Raw genomic sequence first — 17,272 nt, 5'->3', positions numbered from 1 at the left:
ATCTTTCGTCTTGTCGTCCGGTTGCTTCTGGTCCCTACAAGTGATAGATAGAGAGGGAGAGGAAGGAATTTCGGCTAGAGGAACGCAAGCAAGACTCGTATGCAAGCGCGTATAAATTTATCTGTAAGATTACCTCTTGCGTGGCCTCATGAGGTGGCGTTCTTTAACTTTGTACTCGAGGGTGGAATGCGGCACGCCATAGTAGCTACCAGCTCGATGAACGCTCATCTCGCCTCGTTGAACCGCACGCACGGCTTCGACGAGACTATCTCTATCGTAATTTCTATACTTTCCGCGTTTTGGTCTAGTTCCTTTACCACCAGTACCGGGTTTCGGCTTGTTGGCCTCCTGACTTTGCGGCTTATTCTGTTGAGCTTGCTGAACAGGTGGCGCTGGTTGAGGTGGCGTATAACGGCCCCTTTTGAATGGACTCGGCTCGGGCATCATCGGTTGCTGCGGTTGTACCACTGTACTCGCTTGACAAGCCGCTAATCCACCTGTAACACCTGCCTGTTGACCTTCTTGGAACTTGACGCTGATACTCTTCGCGATGACGTCACGAAAATTAACAGGCACCGCCTTGCCGACCAGGGAGTTCGTCGGGCTGCTCGTCCCCGAGAACGCTGGGCTAGCACGTTCCAGAAGATTCGGACTCGAAGCCGTTGCCGCGAATCCCTGAGCGAAAGCAGCCGACGTCGGTTCGCCGTTCTTGTTGCTCGAACAACTTGGCGTACTCGCTGGCTTGTAGGACGGAATCTTCAATATTGCTCTGCCTTGAGCACTATCGCTCGCCTCTTCCTCGATGCTCGGATTAAAATCATCGTTGGTCATCGGTGTCCGAAGATGTTGATGCGTTTGCTGTTGCGTCACCGATTGCACACTCGTTTGTGGGCCACTTTGTTGATGTCCTACCGCCGATACCGAATGATGATGATGCTGATGATGTTGAAGTTGTTGTTGTTGCTGATGCTGTGCCTGTCCTTGATCTCCGTTCACGCTCTTACTTAATCTCTTATCCTCGCTCATTAACCTCCTCATCACCTCCGGAATGCGGTAGTCTTGTGTTTCTATTCCTAATAACGAATTACCAACGAAATTACCCGAAATCGTATCTAAACTCTTTGGTAGACTTAGGCCAACATTTGTTTTACCTTTGAACGGTGCTGCCGCAGCCAACATTTTTTGAATGTACGGACCGATGTTTGCATGCTCCAAACCTGGCCATTCCTGACCCGCATCCTGTCCTCGCTGAAGCAGAGTCCTCAGGGAATCTCCACCGCTACCTTCGAGCGCGGAAAACCTTACTAGGTCTTCCAACGACAACAAAGGTTTCAGGAGTGCCTTCTCGACCTCTTTTTCCTCTTCTGCTCCCGATAGTTCCTTCTCGTCCACCTGTTGAAACGTTCGCTTTAATATTTTTCCTGGATCTTTCTTGTCAATGGAGAAAAGAAATTTGTGCCTGGAGTAAAATCCCCTCTCGAGGAAAGTAGTATGCTTGCTCTCTCAGTCTCTCAGTCTCACAGTCTCACAGTCTCTCTCTTTCTCTCTCTCTCTCTCTCTCTCTCTCACTCTCCTTCTTTCTTTCTCTCACCCCATTCCCATCCCCAACCCCATTTTCTTTCTCTTTTCTTTCTCTCTCTATCTTAGAAATCGTATTGGAATAATTTACGTTTTACATCTCATAGAGTTTTCTTTTAAAGATTCGAACGTACTTCGTCGAGAGGTATGCTTACGTGTTTCGTGTACATGTTTTGTTTTTGTATTTTGTATCAGTATCTGAATGTCTATGTAAGGATACTATTATTGTTTTATTAAATGCAAAGTAGCTAAGCGTCATGCAGGAACTATCAATGAATAAACGTTTGTCTCAATGCACTAGCAAAGCGTATTCAAAGATAATCATTTTTCGATTCTATGAAAGATCAATTTTTTTTTTTTTTTTTTTTGTAAGAAAATGAACGAGCTTCTATTGCAAACAATCATGCATCGATGAAAATTTATTAAAAGGATCAAATAGTGAGAAGGATCGAGACTTACCTTCTCAAAATTATTATCTATCACATGCAGTTAAACATAATCGGGAATAATTGAATAGAATTGAATTTATATGATATCAGAATGATTCAGTAATTATGAAATTAGCTGGATATGGCTGGAAAATAATAGATCGTTCTAAATACGACTGATTCGATATAGAAGGATGTGGTCATAGAGATTAAAATGTTCCCTTTTAACATGCATTTTCATTTTGTTATCTGATACGTCAAAAAAAAAAAAAAATAAAAAAAAAGAAGGAAAAAAACAAGAACGATCACAGAGCAGAAAGCTTCGTAATTTGTTCCATTTAGCCAGTTCCCTTCTCGTAGACAAAAAGATCTTCCCAAAAACTTACCTCGAGCCTTGCAACCTCGCGAACGCCGAGTGGCCGCGCGTTAAACTACAAATAGTGAGATAAACAAAGTTAAACAGCCCATGCAGAAAACATTGGACACTACCGAGCGTCACGGCGACCGGTGAAGAATCGCACAGATCTATTATATTTTTTTCTCAAAAATTCATATGCGTTGAAGATCAAATCGTTAATCGTATTAACAAGCTATGCGAATAATCGATAATCGAATGCAAATGGAAAAAAAAAATTTTTTTTTTTTTCATTTGTAAGAAACGAGCGATTTTTACGATCGCCGTGCAAGAGGTATGTTTTGGGGAAGCTCGTTCGTTCTTCCTAACCAAAACCACGCTTACTATCAAATATTAATAAACCGTACGCAAAACTTAACAAAAGCTCTTTCATACTCTCACGTATTTCTTTATTTCCAGTCTTTCGTTAAGCCGAGTCAAATTTTCCGAATCAACAAAAAATGACTTTCAGGGAAAAAGAAATATAACGATATTGATTGGGTGTATTTAATGGTGCTATATCGTGCAATCTGTGCTGATCCTTTGATCTCTGAATTTTGATCATATTTACAAAAATGTTTGGATCGATAAGGATAGAGATAGATTACGATGAAAAGTATTAAAAAGTCCCGTCATGCACAAACATCGAAAATAAATTTCTTACGTACGTTCCTAAAAACAAAACCGAAATAATTAGTCATCGTACAATAAACTCTATTCGAGATCATAGGGATTCGACGAGGTCATGAACCGAATTTTCTTCCAGCCGATTTCCTAGCAATATCCGTAAGAACCTAAGTCAAGTCAATGTGTCAATTTGCGTTCTACAAGGTATCGTATTCTCTCAGTGGAGAGAAGGCTTTTAAAGGAGGATAATAAACCAAAGGTACTCGCAAAGGTAAACTCACTTAAAAGTAAAAATTCTAAGAAAGAAACTAGAATTATAAAAAAATTCTAATTAAATCATCTCATCGTTCTTCGATGAATAACTAATTAAACGTTTCATGAGTATGATAAAAAAAAAAATAATGCAAATTCCCAGACATTCGTTTGATATATTAGAGATTGTCTCGACCTCTCTTTCCATTTCAATCATTCTCTCACAAACATCCATCAATCCGAATAATGCTTCTTACTCGATTTCTGTCCCCAAAACCTACCTCATCCACTTGCGGGGGCGGAGTGGTCGCGTTTTGGGTCGTATTTGGTGGTGTTGTAGTGGTGATGGTGGTGGTGGTGGTGATGGTGGTGGTGGTGGTGGCTGGGGCGCCGGACTCGTGAGGGTGTGAATGGGTGCTAGAGAGGGACGCATCCCTTTCGCGCTCCATCGCAAGCTTGTAGACCTTGTTGCGTAGGGTACTTCGTGGTATCCCATAAATCACGGCTGCCCTTCGCGTGCCGAGTTTTCCACTCTGGATGTCCCTTAGGGCGGCCTGTAGTTCCTCCTCGGTGTAAGTCTTCCGGCTGACACTACCCCCTGCACCCACCACTGCTGCCGCCGCTACAGCCGCCGCTGCTGCCGTCACCGGCACGGCAATACGCGGTTTCGCGCGGTAACACGAGCTGAAACGGAACACCACGTCGTCTATAGACCTTGCTCTTTCGAGGATAAGAACCTATCGATCTTTCTAACATTCGAGTTTCTATCATCCTTTCAACGTGAATTCTACTCAGTGACGGTTCATTTCCGACGATTATGTAACTAGGATTTAAAGAGGGAGAGAAGGAGGGAGAGAGAGAGAGAGCGAAGGGGAATCGGATCAAACAAGTTTGCAATCTGCCTACGGCAACAGGGCCAAGACTACGGGGTGACCTAACCGTTCGGCTGGCTTTCGTAATCAGATTAATCGTTAAGTTATCCATCCTTTCTTCTCCCACGTGCTTAGATATCCCGTAACTTAACTTGAGATACCTAACTTGTATTAAACGACCATGTGATACTTTATTCCCGTACACGTGTTTATTTGTAAAATGTTAATTCTCCTTATAATCGAATGAATTTATCTCGACGACGGTTAACTTCGTACATACGTCTTTTCTCCTTACTCGTAAAAAATTTTGACAATTTTGACCGAGGCACCCGTCAAATATCGAATGTCTCGTGAAACAATAAGATAAGATTAACTGCGAGGAACAACAAGCAGATGACGAGACGCTACGATTCGAGCCCCTTTAACAGTAGTACTGAGTTCGTCGACCTGCTGCTTCGTTGTCGCACAGCGGGGCAAACAGATAAAAGTGTATTTCGTCCGGCTTGGAAAGCAATGTGACTCGATACAGCTTTTCTGCCGATTCGCGACGAAAGATGACTTTTATTGGCAAAATATGAATTTCTGATGATACCTGTATGTATTCTTAGACTGAAGTATTGCCTTCGAATAACTAACGAGAAAAATATCAAGACTATAAGATATTACGGATTTAGTAAAGTTTCAAATTGTTGAAACCGGAAATCTCTCAAATTGACATGTTACATGGATCTAATGTTAACATGCACCTAGTAAAACATATTTGCGTTTTCCTAATATTTTCTTTAGACTCAAAAAATATCGTACGTTTGACCGAAAAAGAAGTATTTTCAGACTACTCTCTGTAAAGTCTAATTTTGACGTGTCACAGTTTCGTCGACGGGCTATCTTATCATTAATTGCGTCGTCAAGCGACCGGGTGCCTCTTTCGCTCTTTCTCTCGCTCCCTCTCTCCTCCCTGTTTCTCTCTCTGCCCTCTCTCTCTCTCTCTCTCTCTCTCTCTCTCTCTCTCTCTTTCTATGTGGCATACGCGACATAAACGAGGTAGTACTTTACGCTTTCTCGATGTGTCGGGTGAGGTGCAGATTGCGACTGAACTAATAATAGAAGACGATAAAAATTTGACGCGCAAAATGTTCCGCGGGGGAAAAGAGCGAAAACACGAGGGCAACGTACGGCTTTGAGTCGAGTCGCTTTCCCTCCTTTTCTCTCTTGTTCTCTCATGTTACTATTCTTTTACCGACCCTCCTCTCCCCACTTCTCCCTTTCTTTCACGAGAATCTCAACGGATATCGGTGAACGAACGCTCTCAGAGTGAATTCCTTTAAAGTGACTTACTTGAAGATGCTCTTGGAGTCGATACCCGTGGGCATCCGCAGAGGTATTTTCTGTTGTTCCAGGGGAGATATGTTGTTATCCTGTAACGAAAGAAACAAGAATCAATAATCTAGATGATGGATCGGACAAAAAAAAAGAAAGAAAGAAAAAAAAAAGAAGAAAAAAGAAAGATGAAAGAAAACTCGAGCGGGGTACGGCTCTCACCTGAGAATTTTTCGGTTTCGCCGAGAGATCGAGTGGTTGATCGACCGACGTGGCACTGTCCTGATGAGCCTGTACCCCGACGAGAGGTGCCTCTCTTGGTGGTAAGCACCACTGAGGCAATAAAGTCGGGTAAGTACCGCTGAGAGCGGCCGCGACGACGGACGCCGCCATTGGGTCGACTTGGACCGACATCGGTGACTCCACCGATCGCGAACTACTGCTGCTGTCGCTCTGTGGACTCTGAGGACATCGAACGGATCATTTATATGTATTGTATTTCTCGATGAATTTCTAAGAAGTCGTCTTTCTGAATCTTTTATAAATCCCGAGTAGTAACGTCAAAGCGATCAAAGTGGATTGAGAGAAGATAGCCTAGCTGGCTAGCTGAGAAAGTTATTGGCAAAGACGTCCATCGCTTTTTCGTATCGCGATATGAAAGTAAATCTTCGCGAGGAGAAGGACTTTCGATTCGACGAACGAGATATCTAAGAAAGGTATGATATCAAAGTGGTTACTTACGAGCGGCGCTTGATCGTCGTGGGGCAGCTTGCCATCTAGGCAGAAGTAACACTTGTCGAGAGGCTTCCAATCTTCCGGCGGTGGACTTGTACGTCGACTCGCTAGAAGAAACGGCGGAACGATAGTTTTCGTCGTGATTTCAGCCTCGTTTGAAATAACACCACAACCACCACCACCACCACCACCTCCGGCACCTCCTCCGACTCTTCTGGTCCCTTCCGAATCGGATGCCGGTGTCGTCGTCCTTTCGATTCCTAAACCTGGCACCTCCTGTAACTCCTCTTCTTTTTTTACTCTCAGTAAAGCTTGCGTCACTGGTATCCGTTCCAACGCGAGCTCTCCTGTCCGTTCCTGCATTTGATAAAAAAAAAACGAATCATCAAAATACAAATTTACTTCGCGTCTATATCAAATATTTCAATAATATTGATCTAGTTTTTAAACCGGACGATTAGCTCATAAATGAATGAACGATTATAGGTAGAGTAAATATGTATTTGATACAGTACCTTGGTCCCTTCCGCGTTGTCGTCCGTGCCGTTGGTAGCCGAAAGATTGCGAGACGTTCGTTCTATATCCGTTCTGTGAGGACTGACGGACCTATCGACGTCCTCGTCGAGTTTCAACCGTTTTTCCGGTTCCTCTCGCGTCCTCGAATCCTCCTCCTCGTTTCCTTCCTCCTCCTCTCCTTCCTCCTCTTCCTCGGCGTCGGCTTCCTCTCCGTCGTTTTGTCTTTTCGTTCGACGCCGTCGTCTCGACGAGAGCAGATTCGTCGATGCAACCGATGTAGTTGACGTCGCGACGCACGTTGTCGTCGACGTACTCGTCGTGGTCGTGGTTGTGGTCGTCGTTGCCGTCGTTGTCGTCGTCGTCGACGTCGTCGTCACAGTACCCGTATTCGTCGTTTGCGTCGAGGTCGTACTCGTCGCCAAATCCGCTGTCCTCGCGTTCTCTCGTACGACGATACCACCACCACCACCACCACCACTGACTTCTACGGACTCTTCTTCGTCCGCTTCGATCTTTATTTCCTCCGGTCTCAAACGTCTGGATTCTTCTTGCTGCTGCTGCTGTTGCTTTTGCTGATAAAGCTGATCCTGGGCCAGCAAGGACGGCGTATGGAGATGAGAGTGAGGATGTCGATGATGATGATGATTTTGAGGGTGATGCCTCTGAAGAGAAGAGACGTCCTGTTTGAGGTGACCGACCGTGGGTACGACGGTGGCCGTCGTAGCCGTGGCAGCAACCAAGCTCCCAGGCACTCCTGCCACCCCCGTAGCGACCCCCGTCGCTACCCCCGTCGTCACCCCCGTTGCCAGACCCGTCGCTAAACCCGTCGCAAGAACCGTCGTAGCTCCTGCCGGCGTAACGGTTGGCGACGGTGTTGGATGAAGCAGGTGAGCTGGCCCAATCTGGCCCAGATTCCCGAGCACCGGATTGCAAGACGGTGACAACGCCGGGTAAAGCCGATGGAGGGGCTGTGCCGCTGTCGTCGTCGTCGTCGTTGATTCGCTGATGCGCGTGCCGCTGTACAGGGTGTCCTGATATTGCTTCCATCTCCTACGGCCCATCAACTCCTCCGCTACTCGTTCCAGACCTGCGACACCACCGCAACTACATCAAACAATGATGAGCGCTGCTTAATTTCTAGCCCTGCTTATAATAAATCAATGACACCCAAAGATACCGAGAAAATAGATTCCAAAATATTAGGTATGGAGAAATTCGTACACCACTTTTAATGGTTCACCACAAATACCGATAGAGAAAGAGTCAAGAGGCCGATAGCGGATATTTTCTTTTAGTGACTCTCTTATCGAAAAACCGAATAGTCGGCGACGTTATCGCGGCGACGTGACGTGTCATGCTGCTGCCAGGATTGAAACGTCGAAAAGCAACAAACTGCAGCGTTGCTTTCGCCTCCATGATAACGGTTATTTAATTGTCATTATGAGACCTTAATAGGACGCGATATTTGTTACTTCCTCTTGCCTTCGGTCTCTTTATCAATGCGGCATAGAGCTTCCAAGATATAATACCTGACAATTAATTTATATTATATTATTATCGTATTTACAATACGAAAATACGGGCAATGGTTTTATTGGAATTCGAATCTGAGCCCCCAATGAATTTTACATACAATTCTTTAATCGTAATTTACATTTTCTAAGATCAATGTAGATAAAGTTTTAAATAACACTTTCTTTTCGTCCTCGAACAAAATCTAATCAATGTTTCCTTGGTAAAACGTTTACCATTAATGCGACAACGTATCGTCTTACATGTATTACTCGCTAGTTTGCTTGATTCCGAATACTCAAGTATAAATCCGCATCACTCCATATGCATCGAAAGAGAGACGCGTGCATACGTAAACGCGCGTGCGCATCGTTTCCTCGTGACGCGACTCTGTGCACACGCATATCTACGCACATACAAAACTTCCTCGCGTGCACGTGCAGATCGAAGCGATTTTTCATGGCTGCCGCCTTTATTTCTCGCTAAATTGATTTTGTCCTTCTCTCTCTCTCTCTCTCTCTCTCTCTCTCTCTTTCTCTCTCTCTCTCTCTCTCTCTTTCTCTCTCTCTCTCTCTCTCTCTCTCTCTCTCACATGTGCGTACGCTTTCATTCCCTCTCTACGAAACATTCGCAGTCATTAAGGGCGGGTACCCCTTCGTTGCAGTCATTCCAAATGTAGTAAACTTCGATTTTATTACCAACCCTAAAACCTCTGAAATGCGTGTAAATACAAAAAAAAAAAGAAATGATTCGCGCGATCGGCTTAAAAGATGTAATCAAATGGCCAGTAAGAAATGTCAATGAAATCCTATGCATGATTTTTAATTGTGAGAGGTTTAAAAGAAAAAAAAAGAAAGAGGTGAAAAAGCAATTAAAAATAAAAATATTCAATCAAATTTAATTCTTAAATTTGAGACAACGCGAATAAAAGGGTCGATGATGGCAAATAAAAAGGAAGAAAAAGTATGAAATAAAGTCCGACTAACAAGGAGCCTTTCATTAGTAAATTTCTTGCGAATCGAGCGTGCTTTCTATTTCGCGCTAGCTTTAATGCGACCTCGACCTATTCGATGACGAGCCTGTGCTTCCTCTGCCTCTCTCGCTTCTCTCCACCTCGTTCTATCTCACACTTTAACTCTCGTTCTCTTCTCAATACAACGTAAAACATTACTGACGCCTCCCCGACGAAAGGATAAACGTACGGAAACAACCGTGGAAATCTCCCGTCGATCTCTCGATCGATCTTACGTTTAAAAACATTGCTGCCATCTGTATAAATTTTTTCTTTCTTTTTTTTTTCTTTTTTTTTTTTTTTTCTTTTATAGATCCCAAAGTGATTTCTTTCATTTAATATTCATCTTTCAATTATTAATTCGACTAAAATCAAATGGATTTATATTCCGTCGAGTTCAATCGAATAAGTTTGATCGTTACGATATTCGAGACGACGAAATTTGATGTCGTACTTGGATCGTGTCGACGAGTGTGTTTAGTTATAGACTTGTTTTATTGTAGGAAAAACAAGAGTATATATGTATTGTAAAAATAGTATTTACGAATACTAGAACGAGCATACTCAACAGATAATTTAGCGTCCACCGACTGTTTAGTTTATCGTAATTGAGCGATAACGTTTACAAGCGGCACTTCTTGTGAAAATCGTTCGCTTTTCAAAATGCAATAAACATACGCGGAATGTAATTTTTATCGCGGTTAAACGAGCTACATCGAGGAATCGTCGAGCTCTAATTAAAGAAGAAATGTAAGACACAAACCAAGCATAATGAGTTTATTTATATACCATATTGTAAACATAATTGTCATCATGATTGCTTTTTAAACTTGATTATTGTCATTGATCGATCATTTTCAATGATCTATGAAAAAATTATCAATGATATAATACGAAACGATTAGCATCATTGAATCTGTATTTGTTTTGCATATTTTGTATCAATAAAATATTTTATATAATTTATACAAATAAATGAAGATATAATGCATGATTTTTTGCTTTGCAAGAATTAAGTATTTTATACAATATATAACAATAAAAGAAAGTATTTCAATAAAGTACTCAAAAGTAAATGAAGAAAAAGTCCACAATTTCTTATTGTCAACGATATCTTCTCTTAATGTCAACGTCAACGACAATGATGACGACGACGACGACGACGACGACGACGACGACGACGACGATCAAGACGATGAAGACGAAGACGACGAAGACGACGACGAATTAACGTGTTCGAGTTCGAACGCGCATGGAAAACATCTGAATAAATTATTATTGTTTGTCGAACGTTTCGAACGAATGGCGACGCCCATCGCTCTGACCCATCGCCGACATGCAGGACATTATTTAAACGCTCTACTTCCACGCAGCTTATCAAATACAGGTATAATAGCACTTTACGGAAACGCGAACTGGATCCAACGACGAACGTCGAACGTCGTTTCTTGGCCGAGTCGAGTTTCATCGATCGATTTCTAAAGAATTAGGTATTCGCATACTCGAAGAGAGAAGCTCTTATGAGAATGAAAGAAATAAAATGGCTGGTGATTGTAACTTTTTTAAAATGTTCATTAAATTATATAACGGTTGTATCATTTTATTTTAAGCTACTTTTTTTAATTTTATCCCTCCTTTTTATATTCCTTATTTAAAAATTTTATTTGTATTTATTATTTATTTTATTGCCTTTAAAAAATTCCTTTTATCCTAAGATCATTTATTTATCGAAATATAATCGATGATCTTCGTGAGATTTAACAAGGTCTATAGTCATTGCAAATTGGTGAGAAAAAAAAACGTAGCGGTCTTCTTTGAAAACGAGGACGCGTGCGATTCGCTTGCAATTAGCCGAACCGCAGCGCGACAAGAATCTTCTCTAGCCGTAGTCGTGCAAAACCGTACAAACTTCAAGGTTTTTGCGATGAATCACGAAAAATCTTAAACCGGGAGAACTCGAGGTTCGACGAAATCACGTTTCACATAAAATTTATCCATTCTTCGGTCGTAATGACGTTCAAGTTTCTATAATGATTATGATTCAGCGATGTTTTCTGTTTAAAAAAAAAAATTCGTCGAAGTTATGCGAAACGGATGAAACGATGAGACCAACAACAAATAGCAATGATGGTTATGTCATTATTATATTTTTGAGAGAAAGATTTACATCGAATTCATTATTATTAGATTAAAATAAGTGTGAATTTTGGAACTGAATGAACATTAGTAGAATTCTACTGTGAAAAATGTGATGTTCAATGAAATGTTGGTAAAAATTGTTTGCCACAAAATGATTAGTTGATAACCGAAGGATAATGTTTACTGTCTATAAGTTATAATATAAGCTTCACATTATATAATTTCTTTTTTTTTAGACACGAAAAAAAACATTAATTATACAGCATTAACTTTATCTACAAACAAACAATTCTCTTGCCCCTCTAAACCGCAGTTTTATCTTAGCGGTAGCCAATATGTAAATAGGTTTTGTTCATGATCAATTATATAATATTGTTTACTATAGTATTATATTATATAATTCTTTCTTTTTCATATATGAAAAAAAAAAAACATTGAGTTTTTTTTTTCATGTATGAAAGTGAGTGTAAACTTTTATTTTATCTATTATAGAAATTTGTCAAAATTTATATTTTAAAAATTTCCTTCGATTATCGAAAAGGAAAAAATAAAAGAAACAATTATCCGATCGTTAGGAATTTCAATGCAGAGTAAAAAGAACAGGCTCGTAAGAGGCGTTAGATATTCACAAGGCGCGCAAAGTCCGAGTCCTTGATCGATTCTAGAAGTAATTAGACTGCAGGCGCGCCTTCCGATGAAATTCCAAGCAGGGGCTGTCGAATGGCGGCAATCTTATCTCGCGTACCATTTAACAGAGAAGGAAGGAAGGAAGGAAGGAAGCATGGAAGAAATAGAAATAGAACGAATAGCCACGCCCGGGATTAAAGACATTTTCTACAATTAATTTTTATCTCGAATTAGATGAAACGTCTCCCATATATATATATATATATATATATATATATATATATATATGAATATATATATATATATATATATATATATATATATTCATATGCAATTTCTTTTTCTTTTCATAACAAAATAAAATCAATATGTTCGTAAAATCAATAAGTACGTAAAACTCTCGAAAAACTCCGACATTCACGATCGATAACGATTTCATTTTCTACTTGTGAACAAAGCCCGACGAATTTTCAACGACATGTTTTACGTCGATAATTAACGCATCCTAGCTCGGTTTCTCCTCCGCGCTTTGCAAAACGAACCGCTAAATTATCGTACGCGTGCCTCGTCATTCTCTTGTACGTTTTCTTTTTTTTTTTCCAACACGGTTTTTCGCGTTAGGAGAGAAGAAAAGAGAGGAAAGGAGAGGAAAGGTGAAGAAAAAAAGATTAACAACAGCAACGAAACGTAAAAAAGGGAACACGAATGCAATGAGAGAAGAGCTATTATAATGAAATTTATTCTCTAATTAAATATCTCACGTAATAACGCGTTAGAATAATGTTAAAAAAAAAAGAACTTTAATAATTGTTTTAAATTTAAATATAAATAAATAGAGATATTACATACATGACGACTATCAAGTATTTGTTTTTTCTTTTTTCTAATCATTTAAAAAAGCAAATTTCCTTTTTCACACGAAAAAGGAATACAAGCTGTGATAAAAAAAAAAAAAAAAGAAAAAAAAACAGAAAAGAAAAATAAAAAAAAAGAAAGCAAGACAAAGATTCTTCTTTTGTTACCTTTCAAATTTTCGGAGCGCCTTAAAGAGAAGTAGCACGCGGTTGTAGTTACTAGTAGCAGCGATTAGACAGAGACACGAAAAGGCGCGATGCTCTCAATGCTGTTCGACGAGGGACAAAAGAATGGAAAAAGAGAGAAAGAGAAAAAGAGAAAAAGAGAAAGAGAAAGAGAGAGACAGAGAGAGAGAGAGAGAATGAGAGAAGAATAGACGTACATAAGAAGGAAAAGAAAAAGAAGAAGAATAGACATATATAAGAAAAACGAGAGACAGAGAGCGAGAGAGAGAGAACATATGAAAAAGAGGGATAGAGGAACTCGAACTTTCCACCATCGTCCTCGAGGATACAGCGGCACCATTCTTCAATTCTAAATCGAATGGCCTCGGGGCCCCATCGACCAATGGCCGTAGCGCAATTTTAGATGCGAGAGTGAGCTAACTTTACCCCCACTTCTCTCTATATCTATCTTTCTTTCTCTCTCTCTCTCTCTCTCTCTCTCTCTCTATCTTTCTTTCTCTCTTTCTCTCTCTCTCTCTTTCTCTCTCTCTGACTCGTTCGTGTCCGTGCGTGCGAGACGCTACGCGTTCTGAAAAGAGAGAGAGAGAGAGAGAGAAAGACTCCTATTCCCATGGTCCCTCGGTTCTCCTCTAATCGGTCGGCCCGTTTCGACCAATGGCAATCCGGTTTAGACGAGAGTAGAAGGTTAGGAAATGGGTGGTCGTCTATATGGTGGGGCCGTCGGCCCGACGCGCGGCTTCGCTTATGCGCTGCTTCTGCGCACAAGGCTATCCTTTGTCCAAAACTCGCTCGCTCATTCGCGTGCGCAGAACTCTCCTTCGTTTCTACCATTAAACCAATTCTATCGAATAATTGCACGATTTCTTTTTATCTTTTTTTTTTTTTCTTTTTTTTTTCTCTCAAAAAAACAAATTTCTTTTCTACTTGTCAATACGTGATTATAGAAATATAATGATTGGCAATACTTGGCTATAAATTATTTGTGAAGCAGAAGAAATTCGACGATTCAAAGTTCATTTTAGAAAAATAAGAAATTTCTTAGAAAGAATAGAAAAGAAGGAATATAAAAAGAGGGGGGGGGGGTGGAGAGATAACAAATAAACGATCGAAATATTTTCATTCGAAGATCTTTCTATGTAAAAAGAATTCATTAATAAAAATTTCAATATTTGAATTAATATGAAATTTTGTTCAAGGTTGCTATTATTGAAACTTCAAAAATATCAATATACTTTTTTATAAACTTTATCGAAAGATTACAATCGTAGATTATAAAAAGACGAATTCAACGATAGAATGAAAGGGGACGACTTCTTCTTCTTCTACCTTCTTTATGGTCGTTGAAGGGGAAAGAGCACGCGAGGGAAGAAAAAGATATATGTGTGCCGCTAGTCTGAAGTTATCTTCCCCGCTTTGTTGCACGATCGCGGGACTTCCATTCACCGAGTAGGGCCACTTAGTGGTTTCCGAGGCGAACGAAGGACAGAACACGATGGATGTCGAAATACCGAGTCTCTCTCTCTCTCTCTCTCTCTCTCTCTCGCCCTCTCTCTCTCTCTCTCTTTTTCACTCTTTCTCTCTGTCTCATTCTTTTACTCGAGAAGGTACGAGTATTACCTCTCGTCTCGTTAAAATCTTAACCAGTATCAAGTTTTAACAGCATCTTTGTGCACTATGTTCAATTTCGAAAGATTCGATTGTATTAAAAATTTCAATAAGTTTCTTAAAATGAAGAATTATTTCTCATCGATAGAATTAATACTATTGATTCATAAATTGGTCTTTATTGAAAAACAAAAAAAAAAAAAAAGAAAAAGAACTAACTCGTTATTCCTAACAGTTCCTACTTATGAATCAAATCGCTATATCTAATTGGTAAAAAAAAATGTGAAAGTACTATAAAGTAATACAAAGAGTGTATAACATTTACGTTTGCAAGTTTTCTGTATTTGGATCAAGGACACAAACGTGGGTGTATTCAACGATACCACCTGTCACTTTTAAGAAAGAATCGAACGTTTATTATCGTAAAATAACGTAGGGAACAAAGAAAAAAAAAAAAAAGAAAAAAAGATAAAACTAAGTGTAACCGTAATAAAAAGAGATAGAAGATTAATAAAAGTTATTAGTACGATAGTAAGGACATTTTCATTTTTACAAAGTCAAAGTCAAATCAGTGTACGACTAAGCTCATACAACAAGAAGCGAAATTGGATCGAGGCGCGCGACGCAAACTTCCTAACGTTTGCACGATCCATTGTAACTATTACTACGCGCGAGTACAAAGCTGGATTCGCGTTTGCGCGCAACATAAACGACAAGTGGGCGGTTTGTTTGAGAAACGCGATACTTTGCGTGCTTCGCGAATTAACCGCAAACGAGGTACTGCAAAATTGTTGTCGAAGATAAATCTAGATGAAAGGGAAAATCGATCTTGACAAAATTTGAAATAACTTGATCATGATTCGACGTTTGAAAGAATGAACGGATTATCATTCTTAAGAAAAAAATTCATTTGAAGAGACATTTTTAGTACGATAAGGAAAGATGAAAAAACCTGTGTTAGTAAGAGAAAAAAAGAGAGAGAGAGAGAGAGAGAGAGAGAGAGAGAGAGGAGATATAGGTAAAGGTTGAAAAAGAACGTCGCAAAGTGCACGGGGTTCTGGTTAACCGGAGTTCCAGCTGGCGAATTTTCTGGTCCCATGCTCTTTGTGTCCCCTTTCGTAGTAACGACCATGAGCCAGCCGATCTATTATCGAGCAACTCCTTCTTTTCCTTCAACAACGTTCGTCAAAGTGTATTTCGTCGTTTGTGTTGGTCTTCGTATAGACAGAGATCTACGTGAGAATATGTACGAACGTGGGCTGACCTCGCGAACCATTCTACTCCATTCTCTCTTCTCTTCTCCTTGTCCCCTTCACCCTTTCTCTCTTTCTCTTAACATCGTCCGTTTTTCAAGCTCGCACATAGTACGCAAGCAACTTGTTCTGTTCCTCTTGTTTCCCTCTCTTTCGAACATTTCCAAGTTCTTTTACTCTTCTTCAAACTATTCTTTTCTCTTTCTCTTTCTGTCTCTCTTTTTCTCTTTATATCCCTCTCTCTCTCTCTCTCTCTCTCTCTCTCTCTCTCTCTTTCTCTTTCTCTCTTTATTCTCGAACGATGATAGTAGTAGTAACAGCAGTATAACGATCTCGAAGATCACGCTTTGGTTCGAAACTAATGGAACGACGTCACGAAATGAAATAATAATCCCAACGAATAAACTCTATCTTCCTTTAGATCCAAGATAAAAGATTTCTATATTTATATATGAAAGAAAAGCAAATTCGAAACAATTTCAACAAACAGATTATCGTTTCTATCGAAAAAAGGAAGTAGAGGGGGGAGGAAAGAGAGAGAGAGAGAGAGAGAAATGCGACAAATGGTTTCGATATTCTTACGAGGACAATTCCAAAGCAGAGAACATTGCGTGCACATAGACACATGTAAACCTATATCTATGTATATACAGTAATCGTCTATGGTATATAGCAGAGCTATAGAATTTCGAGACGCAACCGGTCGAATTAACGCTTCCATACGCGTCGTCGCGGTGTCATCGTTGAATCTGCGAGGATTCCCGCGTTACCATGAATAACGACGATCAGAAACGAACGGATCTAAATCAAAAGAGTCCTCTTAACACCTGCACCGACGTAAATGCGATTCGATTCGATTCGATTCTGTCAAAAGTCGAATACCAAATGAAAAATAAACTTGCACTATCTGCGCTATCTACGTTTCAAATAAACATATATTTCGAGAAAGAGACAAAAAAGTGAAGATTAGAGAAATAAAAATGGAAAAGGAAAGATCGATTAAATCAATTTTGCAAATTGATCTGAAAGGATCAATGTGGTATATGCAACAAATACTTTGATTGTGCTCGCTCTTTCTCTCTCTCTCTCTCTCTCTCTCTCTCTCTCTCTCTCTCTCTCTCTACCTTTATCTCTGTCCCTGTTTGACTGTCTCTATCTATCCATCTTTCTCTGTGTCTCATTCTCTTTCTCTGTTCGATTCCTGACGCTGACGTAAGATAATGCAAACGAAGAAAGGATTCCCGTAACATTTGCTGGTGATTGCAGAGAACCGTCTTTGAAGCCATCAAAGAGACTCTCCGTGTGCTACTTGGCGGCAAATGCTACGGTACCAACGAGAGAGGAGTATTATCAATCGCGGAACCC

At 40.3% G+C, this 17,272-nt stretch overlaps 1 protein-coding gene across 4 annotated transcripts in view; it reads right to left on the bottom strand.

The window, feature by feature from the left end:
* Nucleotides 1-17,272, bottom strand: part of LOC124428587 (mushroom body large-type Kenyon cell-specific protein 1) — a 32,097-nt gene that overhangs the window by 9,338 nt on the left and 5,487 nt on the right. Inside the window, exons 2-10 of one of the 4 annotated variants that reach the window (XM_046972828.1) lie at nt 6,719-7,823; nt 6,210-6,560; nt 5,691-5,930; nt 5,487-5,566; nt 3,561-3,963; nt 2,393-2,437; nt 1,152-1,392; nt 134-1,073; nt 1-34 (exon numbers count right to left, since the gene is read on the bottom strand). The exon at nt 1-34 is cut by the window's left edge and continues 9,338 nt beyond it. In XM_046972828.1, the coding sequence (XP_046828784.1) occupies nt 1-34; nt 134-1,073; nt 1,152-1,392; nt 2,393-2,437; nt 3,561-3,963; nt 5,487-5,566; nt 5,691-5,930; nt 6,210-6,560; nt 6,719-7,823 (3,439 nt within the window). The remainder of the gene's footprint in view (nt 35-133; nt 1,074-1,151; nt 1,393-2,392; nt 2,438-3,560; nt 3,964-5,486; nt 5,567-5,690; nt 5,931-6,209; nt 6,561-6,718; nt 7,824-17,272) is intronic. The other 3 variants (XM_046972825.1, XM_046972826.1, XM_046972829.1) reach the window with 3 other exon arrangements.

The sequence above is a fragment of the Vespa crabro genome, chromosome 13, assembly GCF_910589235.1.
Source record: "Vespa crabro chromosome 13, iyVesCrab1.2, whole genome shotgun sequence".
NCBI classification, from domain to species: domain Eukaryota; kingdom Metazoa; phylum Arthropoda; class Insecta; order Hymenoptera; family Vespidae; genus Vespa; species Vespa crabro.
The sequence above is the reverse complement of the archived record's forward strand: the minus strand, read 5'-3'. Positions and strand labels throughout refer to the sequence as shown.